This window comes from Pogona vitticeps, chromosome 14, assembly GCF_051106095.1.
Source record: "Pogona vitticeps strain Pit_001003342236 chromosome 14, PviZW2.1, whole genome shotgun sequence".
Classification (NCBI taxonomy): domain Eukaryota; kingdom Metazoa; phylum Chordata; class Lepidosauria; order Squamata; family Agamidae; genus Pogona; species Pogona vitticeps.
Window position 1 is genome coordinate 4,142,608 of NC_135796.1, and position 23,693 is coordinate 4,166,300.

The 23,693-nt window shown below is 48.0% G+C and overlaps 1 protein-coding gene across 4 annotated transcripts; it reads left to right on the forward strand.

Annotated features, from left to right (window-relative positions):
* The first annotated feature begins 11,579 nt into the window (after positions 1–11,579).
* Positions 11,580–22,641, forward strand: PRKAB1 (protein kinase AMP-activated non-catalytic subunit beta 1). Of its 4 annotated transcripts, XM_078381619.1 has the most exons (9): positions 11,598–11,710; positions 14,078–14,169; positions 14,673–14,844; positions 15,208–15,374; positions 17,265–17,358; positions 18,688–18,802; positions 20,197–20,330; positions 21,200–21,268; positions 21,444–22,641. In XM_078381619.1, exons 3-9 carry the CDS (start codon positions 14,686–14,688, stop codon positions 21,519–21,521), a joined length of 816 nt encoding a protein of 271 aa, XP_078237745.1. In that variant the 5' UTR covers positions 11,598–11,710; positions 14,078–14,169; positions 14,673–14,685; the 3' UTR covers positions 21,522–22,641. The 4 variants fall into 4 exon arrangements, with proteins under 4 accessions (XP_020667283.3, XP_020667282.3, XP_078237745.1 ...); XM_020811624.3 differs by lacking the exon at positions 14,078–14,169 and having other exon boundaries at positions 11,580–11,710; XM_020811623.3 differs by lacking the exon at positions 14,078–14,169 and having other exon boundaries at positions 11,589–11,710; positions 14,645–14,844.
* The last annotated feature ends 1,052 nt before the right edge of the window (positions 22,642–23,693 follow it).

The window sequence follows — 23,693 nt, forward strand, 5'->3', positions numbered from 1 at the left end:
ACAGCCAAGATGGGGCCCGGCTGGCGTCCAGTGGGAGGGAGTTCCAAAGTCTAGGAGCAGCCACAGAGAAGGCCCTCTCCCATAGCCGCACCACAAATCTCAGTGATCTACTCTTAACTGGAGTTACCAATTGAAGGGAGGGAGATAGAAAAATTCTGCACTATTTCTGCTAAATTTTATAATAAAATAGACTAAAAGTTATTGTCTTTAAACCATGATTTTAAATGAATTTGAACAATGTGGAAGCTGGAAGTCCCCATCCAATGACTTTCAATGTCTTGCCTTGAGAAAGCCAAGTTCTAAGCGGGCTCTCAACCCCATTCCATTTGACGATACAGGGGGAGACAGAAGAAACATAGAAAGTGATAAAGGAGAGCACTCTCTCTGCATCAGGGCTGGTCAAGGGGAAGTACGAGGAGAGTTTTCCACCACTAGGACCTATCAGGGTTGGGGGGGGCTACTCCATCTCTCCCCATGAACCAAAAGAGTAAGAAAAATGAAAATGAAAACAATAATAATCAAAAATCAACGTTACTGGAAGCCTCCTTCGATTTTCATTTTGGGAGCGTTGTGAGCGGGGCAGGGGGACTAAGGAGCCCTCACCCCATTTTTGCTGCAAAATGACCACCCCTGAATCTGTCAGGAGTGGAAAGATTACCGTTTTCCTGCAGGTTTTCCAACAGGGGTACGCCGGGGGGGGGCAGCCTAGCTCTGAAGGCACCCTGTGCAGTCTGCATTCCCACTTCATCCTGCTCTACCCAGTGAACTCTTGGTGCATCTGTGGAGTCGCCGGTTTATTAACTGCAGCACTACGTTATACGAAAGGAGTGCCTTAAAAACCACGCATGGCCCTAGGCTGCGTGCTGGAGGGGCCTGCAGAACAAACGGGCAAATAACGGGATACTTGGCAACCATCGGAGCGAGCCACAGATTTCAGCATGCTTAAAATGAACCTTGGGTCATCTCCGGTGCTGCTGGCATGCAGACGTGAAAAAAAAAAGTGAACACAGTGTGAACAAACAGTAATCGAGTTCACAAACTGACTTGAGTCGTTATGTGTTGTCAAGGCACCCTTGACTTATGGCAATCTCATGAATGAGATATCTCCAGAATGTTGTGTCCTCAGCTGCCCTGATCAGCTCCTGCAGACTCAAACCTGTGGCTTCCTTTAGCGAATCAGTCCGTCTCGTATTGGGTCTTCCTCTTCTCCTGTTGCCTTCCACTTTACCCCAGCATTATTGCTTCGTCCAGAGAATCCTGCCTTCCCATGATATGCCCAAAGTAAGACAGACTCCGTTTCAACTTTTTTGCTTCCAGAGAGCGTCCAGGCTTGATTTAATCTAGCACCCACTGGTTTGTCTTTCTGGCAGTCCAGAGTATCTCCAAAGCTCTCCTCCAGCACCACATTTCAACCAAATAAAAAAAAAATAATTCTCTGGCAAATGGCAACCGTTTTGGGTTCCCCCCCAGCCAGAGGTAAAAGGTGCTGCTGACAGTCGTGGAGATCACTGGGTAAGATCTCCAAAGGAGCCAGACTGACAGAAATGGGTCAATGGATTTGCTTGCATGTATTTTATTTTATCGTGTTTTAATTCCCCATAAATAGTTGGCCAAAATGGTTGCTGACCCACTAGGCATCACCATTTCCATGAAGTCACACCTCCATCAAAGGCGGGCATGGGACTTCGCAGCCACCCTCTGATGGTTCAGCTGGTAGGGAAGGATGGCAGTCATCATCACAAAAGACTCTTCCATTGCATGGAAATATTGACCTGCTTGCTGTGCCTACCAGAGCAGTAGTGGGATGGAAGACAACATATGATTTCCCCCCCTTCAGCAACAATATATTACTGTGAACAAACCCTGCTATTATGCAGAGTATTTTTCAGTGACTTGTTTCCTTTAGGCCATTGGGACCCATTAGCTTTACAAAAGACTCCCCTGTGGAAATAAAAAAACCCACAAGAGCTTGTTTTGTGATATGGCTCAACACATCTTCCTGCTTTTTAAACTCTTTTGGTAAGTGCAGCCATTAGGTCAGAATGTGCCCGAAGCTGTCCATTTACTATGGCTGTACAGTCGGACGGTGGCATCCACAGGATCGGCACCTGCTCTTTCACTTACCTGCGGCCTGAAAAATACTAAATGCCCACCACTGAAATAGGGGTTTCCAAGGTGTGTGTATAGGGTTTGCTTTATCCGCGATTTTCAGCATCCACGGATGTCCCAGTCCTACTGCATTGGTTGGATTATAACTGTTGCCTCTCCAGGGTGGATGATGGAAGCTAAAGTCATCACTTAGTTCAACCATCTAGTTTTGCAGTCGCTTATTTAAACTGCATGGCCTTCCAAACACATTGAACGACGACTCTCCTCCTGCTAACAGGACCGCTGGCTACGATGACTGAGTGAATGGAAGCTGAGAGTGATGGAAACATGATGTTTGGTGATGCTGACTAAAGGTGATGCAGATCTTCAAGTCCAACCCCTGGTTTCATGGTACCTTTAGAAGCACAAATGGCCACAACAGTCCCCCCCGGATGAGTTTGCTTTCAAGTTTTAACCATGATCCACCTTAAGAACTGTTACATACAGCACTGATGTTACCTGTCTGTCATGGGTTTGGAGGGAAAGTTCCATCCTATGGGGAGTGGAAGGCGGGACATCAGGAGGAGGGGCTGTACTGTATATATATGTGGAGCGTGTGTGGAGAAGTTTAGGGAGAAGCTGGAGGAAAAGCTGAGAGAAGAAGCTTGAGTGGGAGTCTGTGTGTCAGACAGGGTACTACTGTGTGTCAGTCAGTACCAACCTGATAGGTTCAGGTGTCTGTATGGTTAGCCAGAACTGATAGGTTCAGGGTCTGTGCTTCAAGTTAAGTGTTCTGTGTGAACCAAACTGTGTGTATGTATGATTGAGACTAAGCCACGTTACTGTATCTTATTCACTTGATCCTTTTATTTTTCCCTGTGTGTTATTTAATAAACCTTGTTCTTTTATTTGTTAAAAATCCATCCCTGGTCTGTGTGACTTCTTATAGGGAATGGTTGGTGGCAGCTTAGTGAAACTGTGGCATATCCCAGTAGGTCTGGGGTTGTCACATTGATTGGTGTCCAGCGTGTGGGATACGACTGGTCCAGTTGTCCAGTGGTACAGCAAAGCCTTGGCAAGTGTGCCCAGAGCAAGGGGGGTCTAGTCAGGGACAATCTGAGAGCACGTAGGTAATCTTCTAGGTGTACCTCACGGGGGGGGTGCGCTAGTAGAAGAACGTGTAACCTCAGATTGGGGGCTAGATTAGGGAGCTCTGAGGCCACCTGTTTTGGCGGGAAAAAAGCTGAGGCAAAACTGTGTAGTAGCAGTGATCTAGCCTGCCTGCTGAGAGGCCTAGCAGAGGGGGGTAGACTCTGGCTCGCAACTGTTGCAAGTTAGTGCTGAAGAACAGCAGTAATCTATAGAAAGCTGGTTCTGAGGCAAAAGAAAAAAAAAGTGGTCGCTTTATTTTGAGGCTTGACTTTTGAAAGCAGCCTGTTCTGGGGGGGGGGATTATGCCCTTGACTCGAAGCCAAATGGCAGAAATGGGTGAAGTGAAAGACCCCCAGGTAGACCAAGGTTCTGAGGATGAATTTGGCTCAGTGCAGGGTGACAGCACGGGAGAACAGAACCCAGAACTCAAAAAATTGCTCATAGCCCAACAGCATGAACTAAGGGTGAGGGAAATGGAGGAAAGGGAAAGAGAGAAACAGAGGCAATTTGAGTTAGAGAGAGAGAGAATGGAAAGAGCAGAAAGATTGGAGAGAGAGAAAATGGCGTTTGAGTTGAGAAAATTGGAACTGATGAATCAGAACAATAATAACAATAGGGATTCTGAGGGAGGCCAATTGTCTAAAGCTGACCTGAAGAAATTCCCTGTGTACCACAAGGGAGATTGTCCTGAGGTGTTCTTTTCCCTAGTGGAAAGAGCGTTTGTGGACTTCTCAGTAAGGGAAACTGAGAAGATGACCATCATGCGATCTTTAATCAGTGGCAGCCTTGCAGAAGTCTATGCAGAGATGCCAGAGGAACTGATGAAAGATTTTGCAGAGTTTAAAAAACTGGTGTTTGCCAGACATGGGATAAATGCGGAACAGCTGAGGCAAAGATTCAGGTCAATCACCAAGAAACCAGAGCAGACTTTTACCCAAGTGGGGGCCCAATTGGTGAGGCTGCTAGAGAAATGGCTATCTCAGGAGGGGACAGAGACCTTTCAGCAGCTCAAAGACTTGATAGCGCTGGAACAGTTCTATTCAGTCCTGCATGGGGAACTGAAATTCCAGGTGAGGGAAAGGAAACCGAAATCTGTGGCAGAAGCAGCCGAGATTGCAGATTTTATTTACCAGATAAGAAAGCCCTTAGGTGAGGAGAAATCTGTAGGAAAACCCAAAGAAACCTACAGCAAGTACTCTCAGGGACCAGGGAAAAGCCAGCAAGGGGGAGGGGCCCATGGTGAAGGGAAGCCCTCAGACATGAAACCAAGACCTCAGATTTTGGAGGGAAAACCAAAACAAGATGAGAAAGACTCAAAATATAGCAGAAAATGTTATTTCTGTCAGGGAAAGGGCCATCTAATCTCAGAGTGTGAGAAATTAAAGCAGCTAAAAGGAATTGTGCCTCAGGATTCGAGTGGAACCAAGCCAAAAGCTGTGTTCTGTGTCCAGAAAGAGCAAAGCCCCTTGTCACTGAGGGAGCCTGTTGCCATGACTACTCAATCTGGAACAGTTACATCTGCTGATCAGGCTGAGGAAAATGGTCCTCTTGTGGAGGTCAAGCGCTGCTTGCTCGTGAGAACAGATTCTCAGTTGTTTGAAACCGCAGGGGTGGACGTAGGAATACTTGACCATCAGTATCGGGGGCTGAGGGACACTTGTTCCCAGGTGACCCTGTGCCATCCAGATATTATTCCTAGGGAATATATAATCTCAAATGAGAGCATGAAGGTGGCAGGGATTGAGGGGCAGGTGATCTCACTGCCAGTAGCGAAGGTACCTGTCAACTTTCAAGGCTGGAGGGGAGTTTGGCGGCTAGCGATTTCATCGACTCTGCCAGCAGCCGTGCTCGTGGGAAATGACCTGGCTGAACATGTGAAACGGGTGCTAGTGATTACACGTTCACAAGCCACCCCGGGGACAGTTCAGGGGGGTAATGATGAGCCAGAGACGGAAGCAGAGGGGAGTTCAGAAGCTGTGGTGGAAACCTTAACCACAGACAGCCGATTTGGCCAAGAGCAAAAGGCAGACGCCACTCTCCAAAAGTGTTTTGAACAGGTGACTGACGCCCAGCTAACACCTGAAACCCCAGTGAGATTTCTAGAGAAAAAGGGGATTTTGTATAGAGAGACCCTGAGGAATATCTCAAAAGGGGGAGATGGGATCCGAAGTCAGCTAGTGGTACCTGAAAAGTATCGCCCCATGATCTTACAAAGGGGGCACTCTGACATGTTTGCTGCGCACTTAGGGGTGAACAAAACACAGCAGAGAATCACACAGAATTTTTACTGGCCTGACATAGGGAAGCAGATCAGGGAGTTCTGTAAACAATGTGATGTGTGTCAAAGGCAGGGGAATAGCCGCGACAGGACCAAAGCAAAGTTGTGCCCTTTGCCTGTGATTGACACTCCGTTCAAATGTATAGGGGTGGATATTGTGGGACCTTTGCCCAAGGCCACAAAGAGGGGGAACAGGTTCATTCTCACCATTGTGGACCATGCCACGAGGTACCCTGAAGCCATTCCCTTGACTAACATTGAAACTAACACAGTGGCAGATGCCTTGGTGAGGTATATGTCCAGGATGGGATTTGCCTCAGAAATAATCACAGATTTGGGCGCATCGTTCACATCGAAGCTCATGAAACGGTTATGGCAAATCTGTGGAATTAAACACAAGGAAACCACTGCCTATCACCCTGAAAGTAATGGGTTAACTGAGAAGTTCAATGGGACTCTAATGCGCATGATTAGGGCTTACTTGGCAGAGAATCCAAACAATTGGGACCAGAAGTTGCAATCCCTTTTGTTTGCTTATCGATCAGTACCACAAGCCAGTACCGGGTTCAGTCCGTTTGAACTTTTATTTGGGAGAAGGGTGAAAGGGCCCCTTGATTTGATCAAACAAAATTGGGAGCAGATCACCCAGGATGACCCACAAGACGTTGTGACATACATAGACACCTTGAGGAATGACCTAAAGAGAAACCTAGAGCTAGCAGCAGAGACCCTGCAAGCTCAAAGGTCAGAAAGAAAGCCTGGTATGACCACAAAGCTAGAGAGAGGCACTTTGACCCAGGGGAGGAAGTGCTTTGGCCTAGGCCCTGCAAAGAGAACAAACTGCAGCTGGGTAGCCCAGAAATAAAAGACTTGGGTCACATAGTAGGGGGAGGAGTGATAAAACCCCTCGAGGCCAAGATAGAAGCAGTTCGTGATTGGCCCAGACCCAACACCAAGAAAAAAGTCAAATCATTTCTTGGGTTGGTGGGCTACTACAGAAAGTTCATCCCGAGGTTTAGCGAGATTGCGGCTCCGCTGACCGATCTGACGAGGAAGAAGACTGATGACCGCATCCCGTGGACCAGCGACTGTGAGGAGGCGTTCCGGAGGTTGAAGGAGGCGCTCATCAACTATCCAGTGCTGCGTGCTCCAGACTTCGACCGGGAGTTCATCATCTACACCGATGCGTCTAACAGCGGGGTAGGAGCAGTTCTGTGCCAGGAGGATGAGAATGGTGACCAACATCCGGTGTCCTACCTGAGTAGGAAACTTCAAAAAGGTGAGAGACATTTGGCAACCGTGGAGAAGGAGTGCCTGGCCATAGTCTACGCGATCCAGAAGGCCAAGCCTTACATCTGGGGAAGACATTTTATTCTGTGCACTGACCATTCACCATTGCGATGGTTAAAGACAATGAAAACCCACAATAGTAAACTTATGAGGTGGGCTTTAAACCTGCAAGACTATGACTTTGAAGTGAAGGTGGTCAGGGGGTCAGTGAACTGTGTTGCTGACGCCTTGTCAAGAAGACCTGAAGAATGAAGACGGCGAAAGAAACATGGACTATGTATATATTTTGATGACAAAAAGTCAAATGTGTCTGTTTATTAAACATGTTGGTTTGTATAAATAAAGGTAACTTGATGTATTGTTAATGGTAAATGTTTAAATGCCTAATAGAGTGTAAGTATAAGTAAGTATGGTATTGTATGTTATTATATGACTGTTTTTGTTTGTTTTGGGTCCAGGTTGTTTTTTGGTGAAAAGCACCTTAGCTTTCCCCCTACAAAACAACTTATAAAGAGGGGAGGTGTTACATACAGCACTGATGTTACCTGTCTGTCATGGGTTTGGAGGGAAAGTTCCATCCTATGGGGAGTGGAAGGCGGGACATCAGGAGGAGGGGCTGTACTGTATATATATGTGGAGCGTGTGTGGAGAAGTTTAGGGAGAAGCTGGAGGAAAAGCTGAGAGAAGAAGCTTGAGTGGGAGTCTGTGTGTCAGACAGGGTACTACTGTGTGTCAGTCAGTACCAACCTGATAGGTTCAGGTGTCTGTATGGTTAGCCAGAACTGATAGGTTCAGGGTCTGTGCTTCAAGTTAAGTGTTCTGTGTGAACCAAACTGTGTGTGTGTATGATTGAGACTAAGCCACGTTACTGTATCTTATTCACTTGACCCTTTTATTTTTCCCTGTGTGTTATTTAATAAACCTTGTTCTTTTATTTGTTAAAAATCCATCCCTGGTCTGTGTGACTTCTTATAGGGAATGGTTGGTGGCAGCTTAGTGAAACTGTGGCATATCCCAGTAGGTCTGGGGTTGTCACAAGAACAATGGAGCAAGACCGAAACCAAAGATGTGGAAGGAACGCCTTTTAGCCGTGGTTGGACTACAACCCCCATCATCCCTCACCATTTTGCTGTGCTCCCTGAGGGGAGTTAGGGGTCTAACAACAAAGGCCTATTTTTGTGGTACGAAGACTGGGAAGAAGGCAGGTCCAGGCTCACTCTGAGCCCCGGGTCGCCTTGGGCCAGTGGCCTCTCTTTTGGATCAATCTACCTCGCAGGGCTGTTTTGAGGATAACACTGGCTCGAGGGGAGAATTTTGCACCGCTCTGGACTTCTTGAAGGCAAGGCAGGGCAGAAATCTCCAGAAGCAAACAAACAGCTGGCCTGCGTCTTGCAGGAAAAGGCCTTCGGATCCCACCACGACCTCTGAACGCCTGTTTTGGGAGAGGAAGGGCAGATCATTTCCCAGCCTCCTTCCATGTTTTCACCCCGAGCAGCCCTCAGAAGCTCTTTCTGCTCCGAAGCCAAGTCCTCCTCCTCCATTTTATAGGCAGAGGCAGATGGACACCGAAATTGCGGCGGTCAGCTCTTGGATCGAATTCGCCTCCTTCGGGTCTCTGGGACAGCTGGGCCCTTCAAAACAGCTCGGGGGGGTGAGTAAACCTGATATGTAACCCTAGAGCAGAGCTGCTAAATATAAGAGACGGAGTGAGGCTGGTGGACATTTATGCAGAAGGCTGTGGGGCACTTCCTCCGCCTCCCGAGCTTCAGAGGACCCTCAACACGACAAAAAAACCCTTTCTGATCTAAATAATGGGCCAACGGGACGAGAGATGTTAGTAACATGGAAGGTCGTACGTGGCTGCTTTAGGATGGACAGAATAAGACCCCAATTGGGTGGGCGCTGTGGGGAGATGGCTCGCTCCCCCATGGCTAGAAGGGAATTTGCTTAAATGATTCAGATCGATCGGGAGGTAAAGCCTGCATGAATGACAGAGAATTTAAACCTGCCTGTGGTTATGGTTTCTCTGCCCTTGCACAATTCACGCCATAGCCCCACCGTAAGGCTTTCTGCCTCCCCAGGGGCAGACCTCAAGAAGGACGCCTTTCCGGGGAGAGGCAAGAGGTCTGAGGACTTGCCTTGATTCCAGAAAGTTTTGGGTTCATTCCTTGACATCGGTGAATAAAAAGGACTAGGCAGCAGAGCAATGGGTGGGAATCAATCTCTCCTCGCCTGAGATCCTGTAGAACGGGAGCTTGGCAATTTTTCCAGATCTGGAGTAAGGTGGATCCCTTTAGAAAAAAAACCGTACAAATTGCAGGCTTTCGGGAATCAAATCCCACTGGATCCACAAGAGGCGATCCACGAAAGCTTGCAAGCTGCATGATTCTTTAAAGGGGTTCAATAAAATGATCGCCTTACTCTTCCATTTGTGTAATCCTGAACCACAAGGCCTTTTCCTTTTGTACCTTGCCGGATGGCAGAGCCCAGCATCCTTCACCGACAAGGTCTCTTGACCAGGGCGGATTGAAATCCAAGAGTATCTTGGAAGCAGAGGAAGCTTGTGGAGCAGGGTTAAAGCCCACCTGAACCCATGATTTCTGCAAGAAATCACAGCCTGGGCCGTCCCTATTTGGAGGGCTGAACTCGATCACCATTAACAATTAACACACATCTTCTGCGAGACAGCCTCCAGCGTAACCATAATCCATTCCATATAAAGCCTACACAGAACGAAGGCAGTTGAGGCATGAGGCCAGAGCATCCCATAATATGCACCAGAGCAATCCTGGATCCCAGATCACAACTTCCGTCCGTCAAACCCCGTCCAAAAATCATTGGGAGAAAAGATGCAGAAGGTGGTCTTTAGTTGCCAGACTGAGCCGGCTGATGGTCTTTAGACCAACAAAAAAGAGCAAACATGTTTCCAGTCCTCATGACTGGGAAGAAATAGGTGAAAGAGAAATGCCAGGTGGAATCGGTGGGCCAAATACCTTGTTTTCAGCGATCAGAAGCCCTCCCACCACCAGAAAGGGCTTTGCCTTGCCAGATTGAGGAGCAAACAGCAGCCAACACCTTCCGCAGCCCTCCTGCCCCAACAGAGCCTGTTTTAACAGCGGGTTGTTCCACTCCAGGCTCCCCACTGGCTGGGAACACTTTTATTTCCGTTATTTTTCTTGCACCCCTTGCCCCTCACCCCTCCACGTGCATGCCTGGGGCTTCCACTGGCGGATCATCATCTCTCGGCCTGCTTAGCCAGCGGCTGCTGAAGCCTCTGGTTCTCTCCGGAGGCTGTCTGGGTGCCCAGCACCCGAGTCGCAGGGAGGGGAGGAGATTCCGCTGGAGACAACAGTCCTCCGCCTCGCCTTTTCCTGCTCTGCATAGGTGCTCCCAGGCTGTTCGTGGGAGCCGAGGCATCTCCAGGGTGAAATATCACCCAGGGAAGTTGTTAAATGGAGTCACTCGAAGAAGGGGAACAGGTCGGATTTAGCCTCCAGAGGCTTCCCAAGGGATCAGTTTCCAGCACAGGTGCAACAACATGTGGTTTGTTTTCCTGCCCAGCCTGGCATCTGCTTTCCTCATCACCCTCCCCCCCCCCGGGGGCTCTTCTTCTCTGCATCACAGAAACCTCCACCTTCTCCTTTCCTTCTCTTGGCCTTCTCGGAGGTGGTTCGGCTTTGGTCAGTGTCAGAGACGGGAGTGGCGGCAGGAGGACTGTTGTATCCGCGGGGGATCGGTTTTCGAGACGCCTGGAAACGTGGAATTATTAAAAGCGATATATTCCGTAGTCTCTGGCTCCCTCCAGTGGCCAGTTCTGATAAATACATCCTAGAAATACATGGAAATCTATCTTTCCAGGGAGGGTATTTAGAATTTTAAGGGCGGCGGATAAGTGCATCCGCGGATACTGATCCCGCGGATAAGGAGGCTCAACTGTACTTTTTGGACTATGGCTCTCAGAATACCATGATAACTAGAGTATTTTGGTATTTGCAGTTTCTCTGCCCCTATAACTAAAAGTCTCTGGTCAACGTTGGAAAACTACCGAAGAGTAGCTGCACGAGTTATTTCAAAAAGAGAGACCACTGTGGCAGCTGAGCAAAACTAAAATGCTGAGCCCCGGAAAACAAGAAAAGCTTCACAGGTCATCTCAGTACCTATTATTTTTTAAAGAAGGCTGCTATGACTCGCCTTGCTTCACGACAGGCAGAAGTTCAACGGATGAAGTCTTCTGCTTTTGGTCCGTGACTCCCTTGGTCCGTCCCTTTGGCAGAAATGCCACTGGACTGCCACAGGGAGAGAAGCTTCCCCTGTCGAATCCCTGCCTGTCGTGCAGTATCGTAAAGCCCATCATCCTGAGCACAGCCACGAGGTCTACAGGTTCTGACTCCGGGGACAACGCCTCCCTCCTTTTGTGTGTGTGTGTGTGTGTGTGTGTGTGTGTGTGTGTGTGTGTGTGTGTGTGTGTGTGTGAGAGAGAGAGAGAGAGAGAGAGTGTTTTAGACTCCAACTCCCATAATCCGCGATTATGGGAGTTGTAGTTCCCCCAAAAGGAAGGTTAGCCAGCCTCGGCTCGGAGCATGTGCAGAGTTCCTTCTCCCTCCCGCTCGACTGCCTCGAACCGCCTGCGGAACTTCCGAGGACTAGGAGCGCACGGTTTAATTAAAAAAAAGGGGTCGCGGTCGCTTTAATTCCGGCAAACCGGCGCCCTCCTCCGCCACGCCCCCCTCGGCTCGCCGCCGGCGCAAAAAGGCGCATGCGCGCAATGAATCTCCCCGCCCCTTCCGGCCTTTTTCCGGAAACGGAAGTGGCTCCAGAGGGGCGGTGGAGTGAAGGAGGCGGGAGTCGCGGAGGTTGTCCAGGGAGACTCGAAGGAGGGGAAAGGAAGAAGCCCGGCGGCCGGTGAGAAGGGAAAGGGAAGGGAAAGGGAGGCTTTCCTTGGGGGGGAGGAGGAGGAGGAGAAGGAGGGCTCGGAGCCGCCCCGTTCCCGTAACCTTGGGCGAAGGTGAGCGGCGATCTTTTCGAGGCAGCGAGACCTTCTCCGGAGCATGTGCAGAGCGCAGCCCCTTCCGCCCTCCCGCGCCATTCCTGCGGTTATTGTTTCTCTCCTCCCGGGAATACAGCGGCGGGGGTGGGGTGGGAGGAAATATATGTGGGGTTTTTTTAAATTTAACCTCCCCCGGGGGTCCCTCTCTTGGCCACCGGCGCCCCCGCGAGCTTTCCCTGAAGCGTTCCCCCGGGTGGGGGGGCCCTCCTGCGTGGGGCCGAAGTCACCGAAGGCCAAAGGCAGAAGGGAAGGGGGAGCCCCGGGCGGCCTCTCCAGACTCTCGGGCGGCGAGTAATCCCAAGGGCACTCCGGCACTCCGGTATCATTGCAGTAAATGGGGGGGGGGGTGTTTCCCGTATCCGGGCGGGGAGGAGGGGGGTAAGTTCCAAGCCACCCTCCCGCTGAAACCGCGGATGATAGCGAACGCTTTTTTAAAATACAGCAAGGATTATAGATACAGGAGTCTAATGGTCTCTGGCTCCCTCTGTCGGCCAGTTCGGTTAACTTCACCTTCGGAAATGCATCGTTCTAGGATTTTTCTTTTAATACGTTTCATATTTTCAGACCGTAGATAAAACGAATCAGGGAATCCTGATCCTGCTACAGTATATTGTCACCAAAGCTGTTATAGATTAGAAGGACACACACACACACCCCTTTGTCAGCTGGATGCCTTGTTGCTCTTCTCTAGCAGAGGCGGCAAGCTTGGGGGGGGGGCGTTGATTCTGTTTCACTCCTCCAGGAGGCTCAAGGTGGCCTCCGTCATTCCCCACCACCATCACCATTTAATCCTCGTGACAACCAGGGCATGATTTGGAACTCTGTGTGTGTGTGTGACTTGCAGGCCTTCCTCTCTGCAAAGATGGACCTGCAGCTGACTCCACCATGAGCAAAGGTGCTTCATGGCTGCAGCCAATTACCTGGGCCCATTTCCGGCATATAGCATCCTGGAGGAGGAAAGTGGGTGCCCTTCCAGACGTTTGCGGGCTGCAACTGCCGTCAGCCCACCACTGGCGTAATATGATGGGACTTGCAATCCAGCGGCGTATGGAGGGGCATAAGGTGCTCACCACTGACGCAGGTTGCAGGCACTCAAGCAGACCAGTCCATGGCCCCTGTCCACATTTTTATTTTGGCTTTCCCCTAACTGAAACTTCCTACATTTTGTGGTTCCCGGAGGTCATGTCTTGAATATGCTCTGCCTTCATTAGGCTCTTCTTTTTGTGTGTCTTTGTTTTAAAGGGGAAATCTGTGTTTCCCTGGAGTGCATGTAGAAACCACTCCTTTAATCCTTGGTGGCCCTTCAGTTTTCCAGCTGATGGACACTGGACCTCCTAAAGATCCTATACGTAGTGCATACGGAGCAGTAGTCTCTAATAATTCTGCAAAAATGAAAGACAAGTGCAAAATAAGCTCTGGGAGAGAGAGCGATTAGCTGAAACTCATACAGTGAGCTTTCTGGCTAAGTGGGCTTTAGGTGGATGTCTTCTCTTGCCCTAATCTGGCCCTCTTTAGCTGCTGCACCATCCTCGTTCTGTTTAGTGGAAAAGGAGATGTGTTTGTCTTTGTCAAGCATTGCCTATGTTTCTCCATTCTTTAAAAAAAAAGGTATCTGAAGGCTACTTTCTCTTTTCTCGTGGCTATATGTTTTCTAATGCTGTGAAACTTTTTCTCTCTTTCCTGCACAATTGTAAACATTGCTTTTTTGCTTTGGTGAATGGAGATGAAGCTGCCTCATGTTAAATCAAGCCTATCTAGGCCCAGAGGTGAGGAACCTCCAGATCTTGATAAACTGCTACTCCGGTCATATTTAATTGGGTTGGCTAGGGTTGAGTTCCACAGTGCCCAAAGGGTCATTGCTACCTTTTCTGTTACGATTCGCAGCCACTGTCCAGCGTTTCAGCCAGATGTGGCAACTGGAATCTTTTGTGCTACACAGCTGCAGCCTCACCTGATTTTTAAATCAATTTGATATTATGAGTTTATCCTTTTAGTCTGCTTTTCCACCAAGCAGCTGAAGATGGTCTAGCCATGATCCCCCTGCCTCCACTTGTCCTCAAAATGACCTTGTGAAGTGGGTTATGCATAGATAGCGCAACTGGCTTCAAGGGTAACCTCATGGACTTCCTTGCTGGAGTGCCATTGACAGAACGGAAATTGATCTTTGGTTGCAGTTAGTTGAGTTCAGGCTCTTGTACTTAACTTACTGCTCTCTCCGACAGAGAAAGGCTCAAAAAGAGAGCCTTCAACATTCTCCCCTACTGTTCAGATAAATCGTTCCACTGGCTGTATATAGAAGTGCAGTTACTGGAAGGTGATTAAATTTTTATCTGCCGTAGCATTGCTCTAGCCACCAGGTTATATTTCTTTTATTAATGATTTTATACTAATTAAATTATTTTATCAAAGATTTTAAACATTCTTAGCTGTTAATTTTAAAGATTATCAATGCTTATGCTGCAAAGGTAATTAGTTACACTTCCAAAGTGTTTAAAAAGTAGACTTCATTTCATATATTTTTTCACCTGGGTAATTTTTTTATGCAGTGTTGTAAGCAGAATTTTTTTAGCAATAAACATAGAATCCACGTCTTACCAGCATAAAGTGACACTGGCTCGTTTCACTTTTTCCAGGCTCAGTGTGACATGACCAAATCATTTTTTTACAGAGACCACCAATCATTTCCTTTCTTCCCATGCTTAATAACATTGTAGATCTGTGGCCAGGGCCTGTTGCCCAACTCTGCATCCATTTTGTGACACCAGTTTGTTTTGACACGTAACTTGCAGGGTTTAGACTGAACCTTTTTCCGTCCAGAATCTGAAAAGAGATGGGGAACACAAGCAGCGAGCGGGCCGGCGTGGAGCGCCAGGGAGGCCACAAGACTTCCAGGAGAGACAGCTCTGGGGGAACGAAAGACGGAGAGCGGCCAAAGATCTTGATGGACAGCCCTGAGGATGCGGACTTGTTTCACTCTGAAGAAATGAAGGTATACGAGTCTTGACGTTGGCCCACATCATTGGGAAAACATGGCTTTGAAAGCAGAAACAGGTGTGCAGGTCTCTTGAATTTGCCCACACCTGACCCTGAAAGCCAGTGGTGGGGAGCCAGCCTGGCCTGCTTGGGGAGGGAGCTTGGGGGGGGGGGCTGTTACCTTCAGGTCTCCACCTTGAATCCCCACCAGCTTCATCTTTTTGGAAGGTAAGAAGCCTATCAGGGCCTTGCAAGTCTCTCATTTATAATTTTCAGTGACGCCCAGAAGCCACTGGTAATGGTGCGGCTAAAAATACTGTACATAAATACTGTAAATAAGATCATCCAAGGTTGAGGGTGGTTTGTTGCTTGTTTTCAGGCCTCCATGGAGAAAGATGAATTCTTGGCCTGGCAGCACGATGAGGAAGTGAAAGATAAAGCCCCCACTCAGGCCCGTCCAACCGTCTTTCGCTGGACAGGAGGCGGCAAAGAAGTCTATTTATCAGGCTCTTTCAATAACTGGAGCAAACTTCCTCTGACACGGAGGTAAGTTCACGGCTCAGTTCTGTGATGCCTCGTGCGTGATCTCGCTCTTCGGGCCACAGCCCATCCTCCGTCTACGTAACCGCAGGCTCACCCCAGTTGGAAGAGCCTAGGAAGCGCTGCCGGCCGTCGAACAGCTTTGAAGGATATTTGCTCAGCTCTTTCGTAGAAAACCCCAATTCTGTCTTTTAAGGGTTATAATACAGTGATGGCCATCGTTTTAAAAAAACCCTGCCAAGGAGTTAGGGATGCATAGAGTCCTCCCCCACCCACCCAGTTATTTTGGCCCCACATTAAGGTTTTCGGATGTTTTACTGCTTACAGTTTTGACTTTGGGAGTGGTGCTGTATCTGCCAGATCTGAGGGGGGATTGGCCTCAGACCCACTGAACTGGACGACCTGTATTCCAGAGGCTTAGTAGGTGCTGTGCTTTTGAGTCATAGCCTTCCCCCATGTTTAATGGTACGCTTCTTACCATCGACAACAGAGTGACAGCTGGAAAACACCTGGTGTGCAAATAAATATCAGCACTAAGTGCCCATTTTAGCTGGTAGGCAAGAAAAGCTCCAAGCGATGTGGGATTTCTGATTTATTTTTCTCACGCCTAGATTTAGTTGGGATTTGATACAGCTTGTTTGATATAAAGTTAGTAAGCAAAGCTCTAAAAAGTACACTACGTAAATATCTCAGAAGCTTTTTCAGTAGCTGGAAGTCCTTGAAGTGTTTCTGTGAGTGGGAGGATTAGTAAAGAAACTTTGGTGTAAACATGACACTCAAGTTATTGAACTTTAATTCTGAAATAAAATGAATGCCCGATGAGGTGTGATATATTAACAGATCCAGTTTTATTTTTTATCTTCAGGATGTAGCTCATGAGGAAGATACTGAAACATTGCATATGCCTTAGCAGGAGCCCATGTAACTGTTGCATCTAATTGGATGTAAATTCACCCCTCTTTATGAGTGAGGGAATGAGTAGATGATGGGTTACGATACATATCTGAACGGGGAACCTTTCTTTAGCCCAGGAGCTGAATTCCAATTTGGGAGTTATGTTGGGAGGCTGCCTGTCAGCAGCAGGGGCTGAGCCAGGCTGAACAGAAAGAACACTTTGGGGATGTTCCCCCCACCCAGCATGCAAAGCAGGTTGAGAATGGCTTTTCTAGACTTGTAGACTATTATAATATATGTTTGTGTTATCTTATTGTAAGCCACCCGAAGTACCAGCCTGGCCACTAGATGGACAGGACAAACATTTAAATAAATAAGAATAAAGACTAGGCAGGAATTCCTGCCTAAGGAGGATTGTTACTCTCCCGCCTCCCACATTGGAGAGGGGGCTACCTCCTGGGGGGGCAGCTGTCCCTCTCTGGGGGATTGAGAGCCGGTCTCTCTGAAAGGTAACCAGCCACATCACATGGTTTAGCTGCATTCCAGTCAATACCGAGGATCCAGTCTTTTGAGTCCCCAGGACTGCAGACTGCAAAGTGACATTTCGAAGAGCTGCTCTAGGCATGGCCTGTGGGGTTAACTGCAGACCTTCCCTGTGTCGGGTACCTGTTTTGACATGAATGGTGTTTTTTTTCCCCCAGCTATCATCTGCAACTGGGCCTGGGCAGGAGATGATCTGTGGCTACCTTTTCCATTATACACCCAGCCCTTTGCCAAAGGCTTCGGACGGCCTGGAGGAGGGCCGCGGTGCTATTGCTCTGCTCTTGCTTGCAGGAGGAGGCCTGGGCCTCTCCATGGCTATATTTCAAGATGGGAATTCTGTAGAATTTTTTTAAAGGGTAGTTTGCAGAATCAGCTGGGCACCTCCTCAAATTCTGGCCATACTTTGAACCTCTTGAAAGAATGATGGAAGAACTGTCTCTCTCTCTTTCCTTTTTACAGCCAGAATAATTTTGTAGCAATTCTTGATCTCCCTGAAGGTGAACACCAGTACAAATTCTACGTGGATGGCCAGTGGACACATGATCCTTCAGAGGTAACGTTTGGCAATCCTATGGCCGCGGTGAGGGGCCGGGTCTGCCATGCTTTGATTTCTCTGGACTTGATAGCTTGACAGGTGAATGCCTAGACTAAATAGCTGTGGAGGCCCCCACCCCCCTGTTTAATTGCCCCTTTTGCCCTCGAAGGGCCACTTCCGTCCCGTATTTAACTTATGAATCCCTAAACTGTTTGGGGCCAAGCTGTCTCAAAGATTACTTCTCCTACTGTGAGCCGGCTCAGGTGGTAAGATCATCAGGAAAGGGCCTGTCCGTCCGTGACTGGCTGCCTTAGAGGGATTTTAAAAGGGGTTGTTAAACCTTACTTCCTCAAATGCATTTTTAGTAATACTTGTGTTTACCATTTCTCCGAGTGGTATGTGTGCACTCCTTTTAAATATTTGCATTTTAGCGCTTTAATATTGCTCTTAATGATGTAAACTGCCTTTTTATACTCATTTTTCTTTAAGTATTGTCTTTTAGTGATGGAAACCACCATTGTATACTCATTCTTTTCCGCTCTAAATGTTGTCTTTCAATTACATAAGCCGCCTAACATCATTTTAAGGAGAAAGGCAGGGTAAGAACATTCTAAATAAATAAATAAATAAAATCAGTAAGTTACCAGGAAGTCATTTCTAGTTTAGAAAAAAAAGGTGTATTTAATGACTGGGAAAAGATGCACTTCTGCTCCTGTAAGGCCTTTAAATAGATAACCATACCTCACTCCCAGAGATGGGATGCTCTGTTTTTTTTTAACTCTCCAAATATTTTTGTCATCTTGAAAAGTCGCATACTTGGGTATGAACGTTGAGCAGTAGTGAAGAAACTGCCCTTCCAGAGATGTTTTGATGACAACTCCTGTTGTCTCTGTATTGGCTAGCTGTGGGTGATGAGAAATGGAGTGCAGTAATGTCTGGATTGCTGATTCCCTCTCCCTGGTCCATGGCAATAATTCTGCAAGGGCTCATCTGCCCTGGAAAGTCGCACTGAGGTGTGTGTGAAGTGGTTTTAAATAACAAGTGATACTGACTTCTCTTTGGGTAATGAGGCCCTGTTATTTCAGAAGCGGACCACATCGGGCCCTCCAGATGTTGTTGGACTACAACTCCCATCAGTCCTAGTAGCACAGTCAGTGGTGAAGGTTGATGGGAATTTCAGTCCCACATCTGGAGGGCTCACACCTGGCCTAGATAACACAGCCTCTTAACGCTTCAGGAAAGCTCAGGTATGGAAACTGGGCTAGGCATGCCAAGCTCTGCAGTGAGAAGAAGCATGCGAGTTCCTGTTCTTGCTCATGTTCTACCCGCTTATCTGTTTCTTCTTAGCCTGTTGTGACCAGCCAGATGGGGACTGTCAACAACATTATTAATGTGAAAAAGACAGACTTTGAAGTTTTTGACGCGTTGATGGTGGACTCCCAAAAGTGCTCTGACGTGTCGGGTGAGTGTCCCTGATGCGGTTCTGTACTCGCGTTCATCTCCATCATGCAGGATGAGAGGTGCAGCTTGTGATTCATGGTTTAGAGGGGATCCCTGCTTTTGGCAGAAGAGACGTCACGGAATACAGTCCTCCCTTGTCAGGTGAACACAGGAAAAACTGTCGCCCGTCTGTAACCCAGGGAATGCCCAGGAGTCTTTGTGCGGAAACAGAGCCCGAGGGCCTTTCCTGTTTTGTCGTGAGCAGCTTAACGGATAACTTGTGAGGGAAGAGAAAGGCGACTCCCCCTGTGTTTGGAGTTCAGTTATATGCCCAATCGAGCAGATCACAGCTTCCAGCTCTTCTTTGAACTTCAGAGCATTCCTTCACCCATCCACCCCCAAATCCAGGGCAAGGATAGGCAACTGCGCCCTCCCCATGTTGACTGCAACTCTCATCAGCCACAGCGTGTGGCCAAAGGTTAAGGATTATGGGAACTGCAGTTCAGCTTCTGAGGAGTCGCAGATTACCCACCCAGACATACAGGTTCTCTTTGGCTTCGCTCAACAGTGTGCCTACTCCAGTACCGTGTCAACTAGCTTCTGATGACTTATGGAGATCCCATGAATTAGTGACCATAAGAAAGGTCCTGTCCTCAATAGGCCCTGCTCAGTCTTGCAACTTAAGGCTGTGGTATCCTTTATCGAGTCATTCCATCTCATGTTAGAGCTTCCTCTCTTCCTGTTACTGCCAACTTTTCCTAGCATTATTGACTTTTGCGCTGAGCTTCATCTTCCCTTGATATGTCCAAAGTACGCTAGTTTCAGTGTAACCATTAATGTATAGTCAATGGTAGTGAATGCTGGGAGTTTCAACTCAACATCTGGAGGAGGGGGGCTTGGGCTTTGCCCAAACTTCAAAGGAAGGAGAACTTAATTTCTTTGCTTTGAGTGAAACAGCTCGGCTCCCACTTGTCGCTCTGATCCCAAAATGTATTTTCCAAATATCAGGAATGGCTTTGCATTTGGCTGTTTGAGCCAAAACAGTTAACATATATCCACTCTCTGGTTCTGGGCTTTGATAACAGAAATAAAGTTAGATGCTATATTTTAAGCACTACCTAAACTTTGTGCTTGCAAATGGGGTTCAAAACCAATGCATAGCAATCCTGCATTTGTCGCTGTTCTTACGGGACCAGTTTTAAAACTCACCAAATCATTGCCAGGCCTTTTTCTTTTAAAAAAAGAACCTCATTCTTTTCCTCTGTTATAGAATTCTGGCTTAAAATCTGTGATTAAACAAAACACACCAAACCCTAGACACTACTAAATAGGAAATAATGTTTGTTTGTTTTAAAAAAAAAAGGTTAATGGAGTTCACGCTCCAGCTGCCACACTGCTTCCTTTTCCCCCCTGCAGAGCTGTCTAGTTCTCCGCCTGGGCCCTACCACCAGGAGCCCTACATCTGTAAGCCGGAGGAGCGGTTCAAGTCTCCCCCCATTCTCCCCCCACACCTGCTGCAGGTGATCCTAAACAAAGACACTGGGATTTCGGTGAGTAGTGCATTGGGTTCTTTAAAAGAAGGCAAACGGTCCAGTCAGACGAGCTGGCGAGATTCAAGCAGTACACTCATGGAAACAGGCCGTTTTTTTAATCTTCAGAGCAAGACTTTCCAGATTGAAAGGACATGCTGTGTTTTAAATTTGCGGCTTCCTCTTCTCTCTGTGAGAGATGGCAGGTTTGTCCAAAACTGTGGTCCTCTCTCTTTCCTGGGAACATAGTGGCACAGAAACTACAAATGCTTGACTTGGCTTTGAAAGGTTATTAGATGCACACCAAAATGTTTTAGCTTTCTTAAGACCTTATGCACCAGCTTTTTTCTGCAGGGTGTGTATTGTAGAGGTAATCTTGAAGAAATGAAAATATTTGACCTGGGAAACTATTGCTGCTCAGAATCATTTTTGCATGTTCGTCTGACAGGCCCACAAGAAGGAGTGGCTTATGGGTCTGCGGTTCAGGTGGTGGTGTGCAGCAATTCCCATCATCCCCAGTCCTTATAGCAAAGCTGCCTAGAGTTGGTGGGTCTTGGCAGCCCAGCCAGGTGGGGAGGGTCATACTTTGCCACCCTTGCTCTAAATAACGGCCAGCTTTAAAAGCAAAAAGCATGTTGCTTATATCCCACCCCATAACACTTAAAGCACTCTCTGGGCAGTTTACAATTTACATATTGCTCCCCCAGCAAACTGGGCACTCACTTTACCGACCTCAGAAGGATGGAAGACTGAATGAACCTCTGGCCAAGTACCTGGGATTGAACCTGGATTGTGAGCAGAATTTTGACTGCAGTACTGCAGTTTAACTACTGCACCACGAGGCTCTTCCTTGTCTTTAACTGTCTCTTTGCCATTCCCCTTGTCTTTAGTGCGATCCAGCTCTGCTTCCTGAACCCAATCATGTCATGCTGAACCACCTCTATGCACTCTCCATCAAGGTAAGAAGGGCCTGCTCTTGCCCCTGCCTTTGATCCTGCGTGGAGCGGGGGCAGGCGGCGGGGGGGGGGGGCTTTGGCCCTCTGCACGTTTGGAGCTGGTGATCCAAATCATCCAGAGGGATAGCAGTTCCCCGCTCCTCCATTCTGCCAACTCGATCTTCCCACTCTTCCTCAGGATGGGGTGATGGTGCTCAGCGCTACCCATCGTTACAAGAAGAAGTACGTGACCACCTTGCTGTATAAGCCCATATGAACGGTGACGGGACACCGACAGTGTTGATGGAGCAGTGGAGAGAACAAAGCCAAAGTCTGCCCTGGGGAACAATAGAAGATTTGCTGTGAAATCATTCCTTAGTTTCTTTAAAAGAGCCCAAGTTTCTTTTAACGGTTGCCTCGCTCGCTTGCTCTTTCTGTCCTCCCGTGAACATCTCTGGAGACCATCACGCAGAGATACTTCTGGTAGCAATGAAATGTGTGACGTTCAGACTGCCCTGGAATTCCTTGGGGCTAACAAGGGAAAAAAACAACCCAAAAAGGACCTTTACACTTGGCGAGTCTCCCGTTCAAGCAAAATACACAAATTGGATGGGTCACCTAGAAGAGGCCTGAGAACTGATGGTAACGGGTGCTCTGTCCTCTGACTAGTTACATTATTTCCTGCATTCCGATGGTCATAAGGAGAGGAGTAAACAAATATGCAGTGGCTTTCATTGCTGCTGCCTTCCTCAGCAACAGTGGCCTTTTTAAGCCATGTGTTAAGTCAACAGTTTGAAGCCTGTCCAAGTCAACCAGGTTTTCTCTCCTTCTGGAGAGAGTTGTGGAGCAGCCTTTCCATCTTGCAGTTCATTGTAAGTGGGTGGCTAGATTTAGGGCAGTGGGGTTTAACTGATTCGTAGCAGAACATGAACGAGGCTGGAACGGTCTGCAGCCAAAACCCTGGGCTCCTACCAGCCCCATCAATGGTTGTTACCCTTTTCAGAAAAGCTGGATCTCCCCAAACCTCTTGCTGCCTTTCCCAAAGACTGCAAGCGCCAAGGGCTGGATGCTTCAACCCAGCCTTTGGGAGCAGGCTCTCCAAGGGATCGATCCAGAATTCCATAGGGAGGGAGGCCATTGAACAGGTCAGTGCACTGAATATGTAAGGAGCCAGCTTGTGCCTTTCCCTCTTTTCTTTTCCTGTATGGTTTTGCACCTTTTCTGTTTCCTTAAAAGTCCACGGAATCCTTCAGGCAGCTCCTTCGTTTGAGCCCAAAGGGGGTGTGGCTGCACCCTTGCCAGCTCACTGCCGAAAAGGGTATTTCATGTCCACTTTGACTGTTATGTCACTGGTCTTGTTTTTTGTTATTGAAAATAAATGAAGTGAATGATACGAATTTCTTTTGCAGCTGCTGACTTCATGTGGTCAAGGTAGTGCTATAACCGACATCACGTATGTGCTGCTGCTGGACAGCACAAGCAAAACTGGCCTTTCTGAGGCGTGCTTCATCCCTCTAAGCTGCCTTGTAGTCATACTAAATGTTTCAAGAGCTCATCCTTCCACAAACTATTGAACTCATAGTGTAGTGTCAGTAATTTTAGAAATGACACAGGTGCAACAGCTTGGGGGGCTCAGGTATATCAGTCATGGCTGGGAATGAGGGGTTACTTCTTGCAACTGCAGTTTTTTTGCAAGGTCATCTGAATTCCCACATAGTGGTGCTTCTGTGACACCCCCCCCCATTCATGTCCATGTGCTGAATGGCCACTGCAGTATATGAAACAGTCTTAAGTAGCATGGAAGGTTGAGGGGAAGATGGGCAGGTTGTGTGAATTCACTGATGACCACTTGGTTAATTACAGTTACAGGTAAGCAGCCTGCCCTCCTCCTCCGTGAGTCACGCATATGGATGACCAACAAGCTCCCTTGCTGGCAGGTGGGACGTCCTGCCATTACAGAAGAGGTCATTGCTATGCCAAATGTAGCATCCAGCTTGGCCCTGACAATCGCCAGTCTGTAGCGGACGCGGAGCATCTTGTGGTCTTCACACGTTTCCCAGACGGGGAAGAATTTGTGCTTAAGTGCATCGTTTTCCACAGATTTAGTGGGTTTGGCCAAATGTTTGTGGTTGTGATTGGAGGGAACCTCATCTTCAGTTGGATTCTCAAGGGCTGTAGATGGTTGTGACCTCCTCTGATGACGAGAATCACTTTTGTGCTCCCGATTCCAAGCAGCAGCAGGAGGGCGGGGTCCTGGGTGCCTTTCTTGCCCTCTTCAATTCTGATACCGACAGCACGGAGTCATCCTGACGTGGAGTCGGAATCAAGCATCAGCGTTGACAGCTTAGATGATGGAGGCAGACGTGTACTAGCGGCTGTGCTTGTGTATCGTTGATTTGCAGTAAATCGGCTGATAATGTTCAAGGCAGCAGCTCTTGTTGGGAAATAT

Coding starts and splice junctions, on each gene's coding strand:
- PRKAB1 (XM_020811624.3), top strand. CDS start 14,686: ATGGGGAACACAAGCAGCGAGCGGGCCGGCGTGGAGCGCCAGGGAGGC. Junction 14,845..15,207: donor TTCACTCTGAAGAAATGAAG/GTATACGAGTCT, acceptor GCTTGTTTTCAG/GCCTCCATGGAGAAAGATGA. Junction 18,803..20,196: donor AAAGTGCTCTGACGTGTCGG/GTGAGTGTCCCT, acceptor TCCCCCCTGCAG/AGCTGTCTAGTTCTCCGCCT.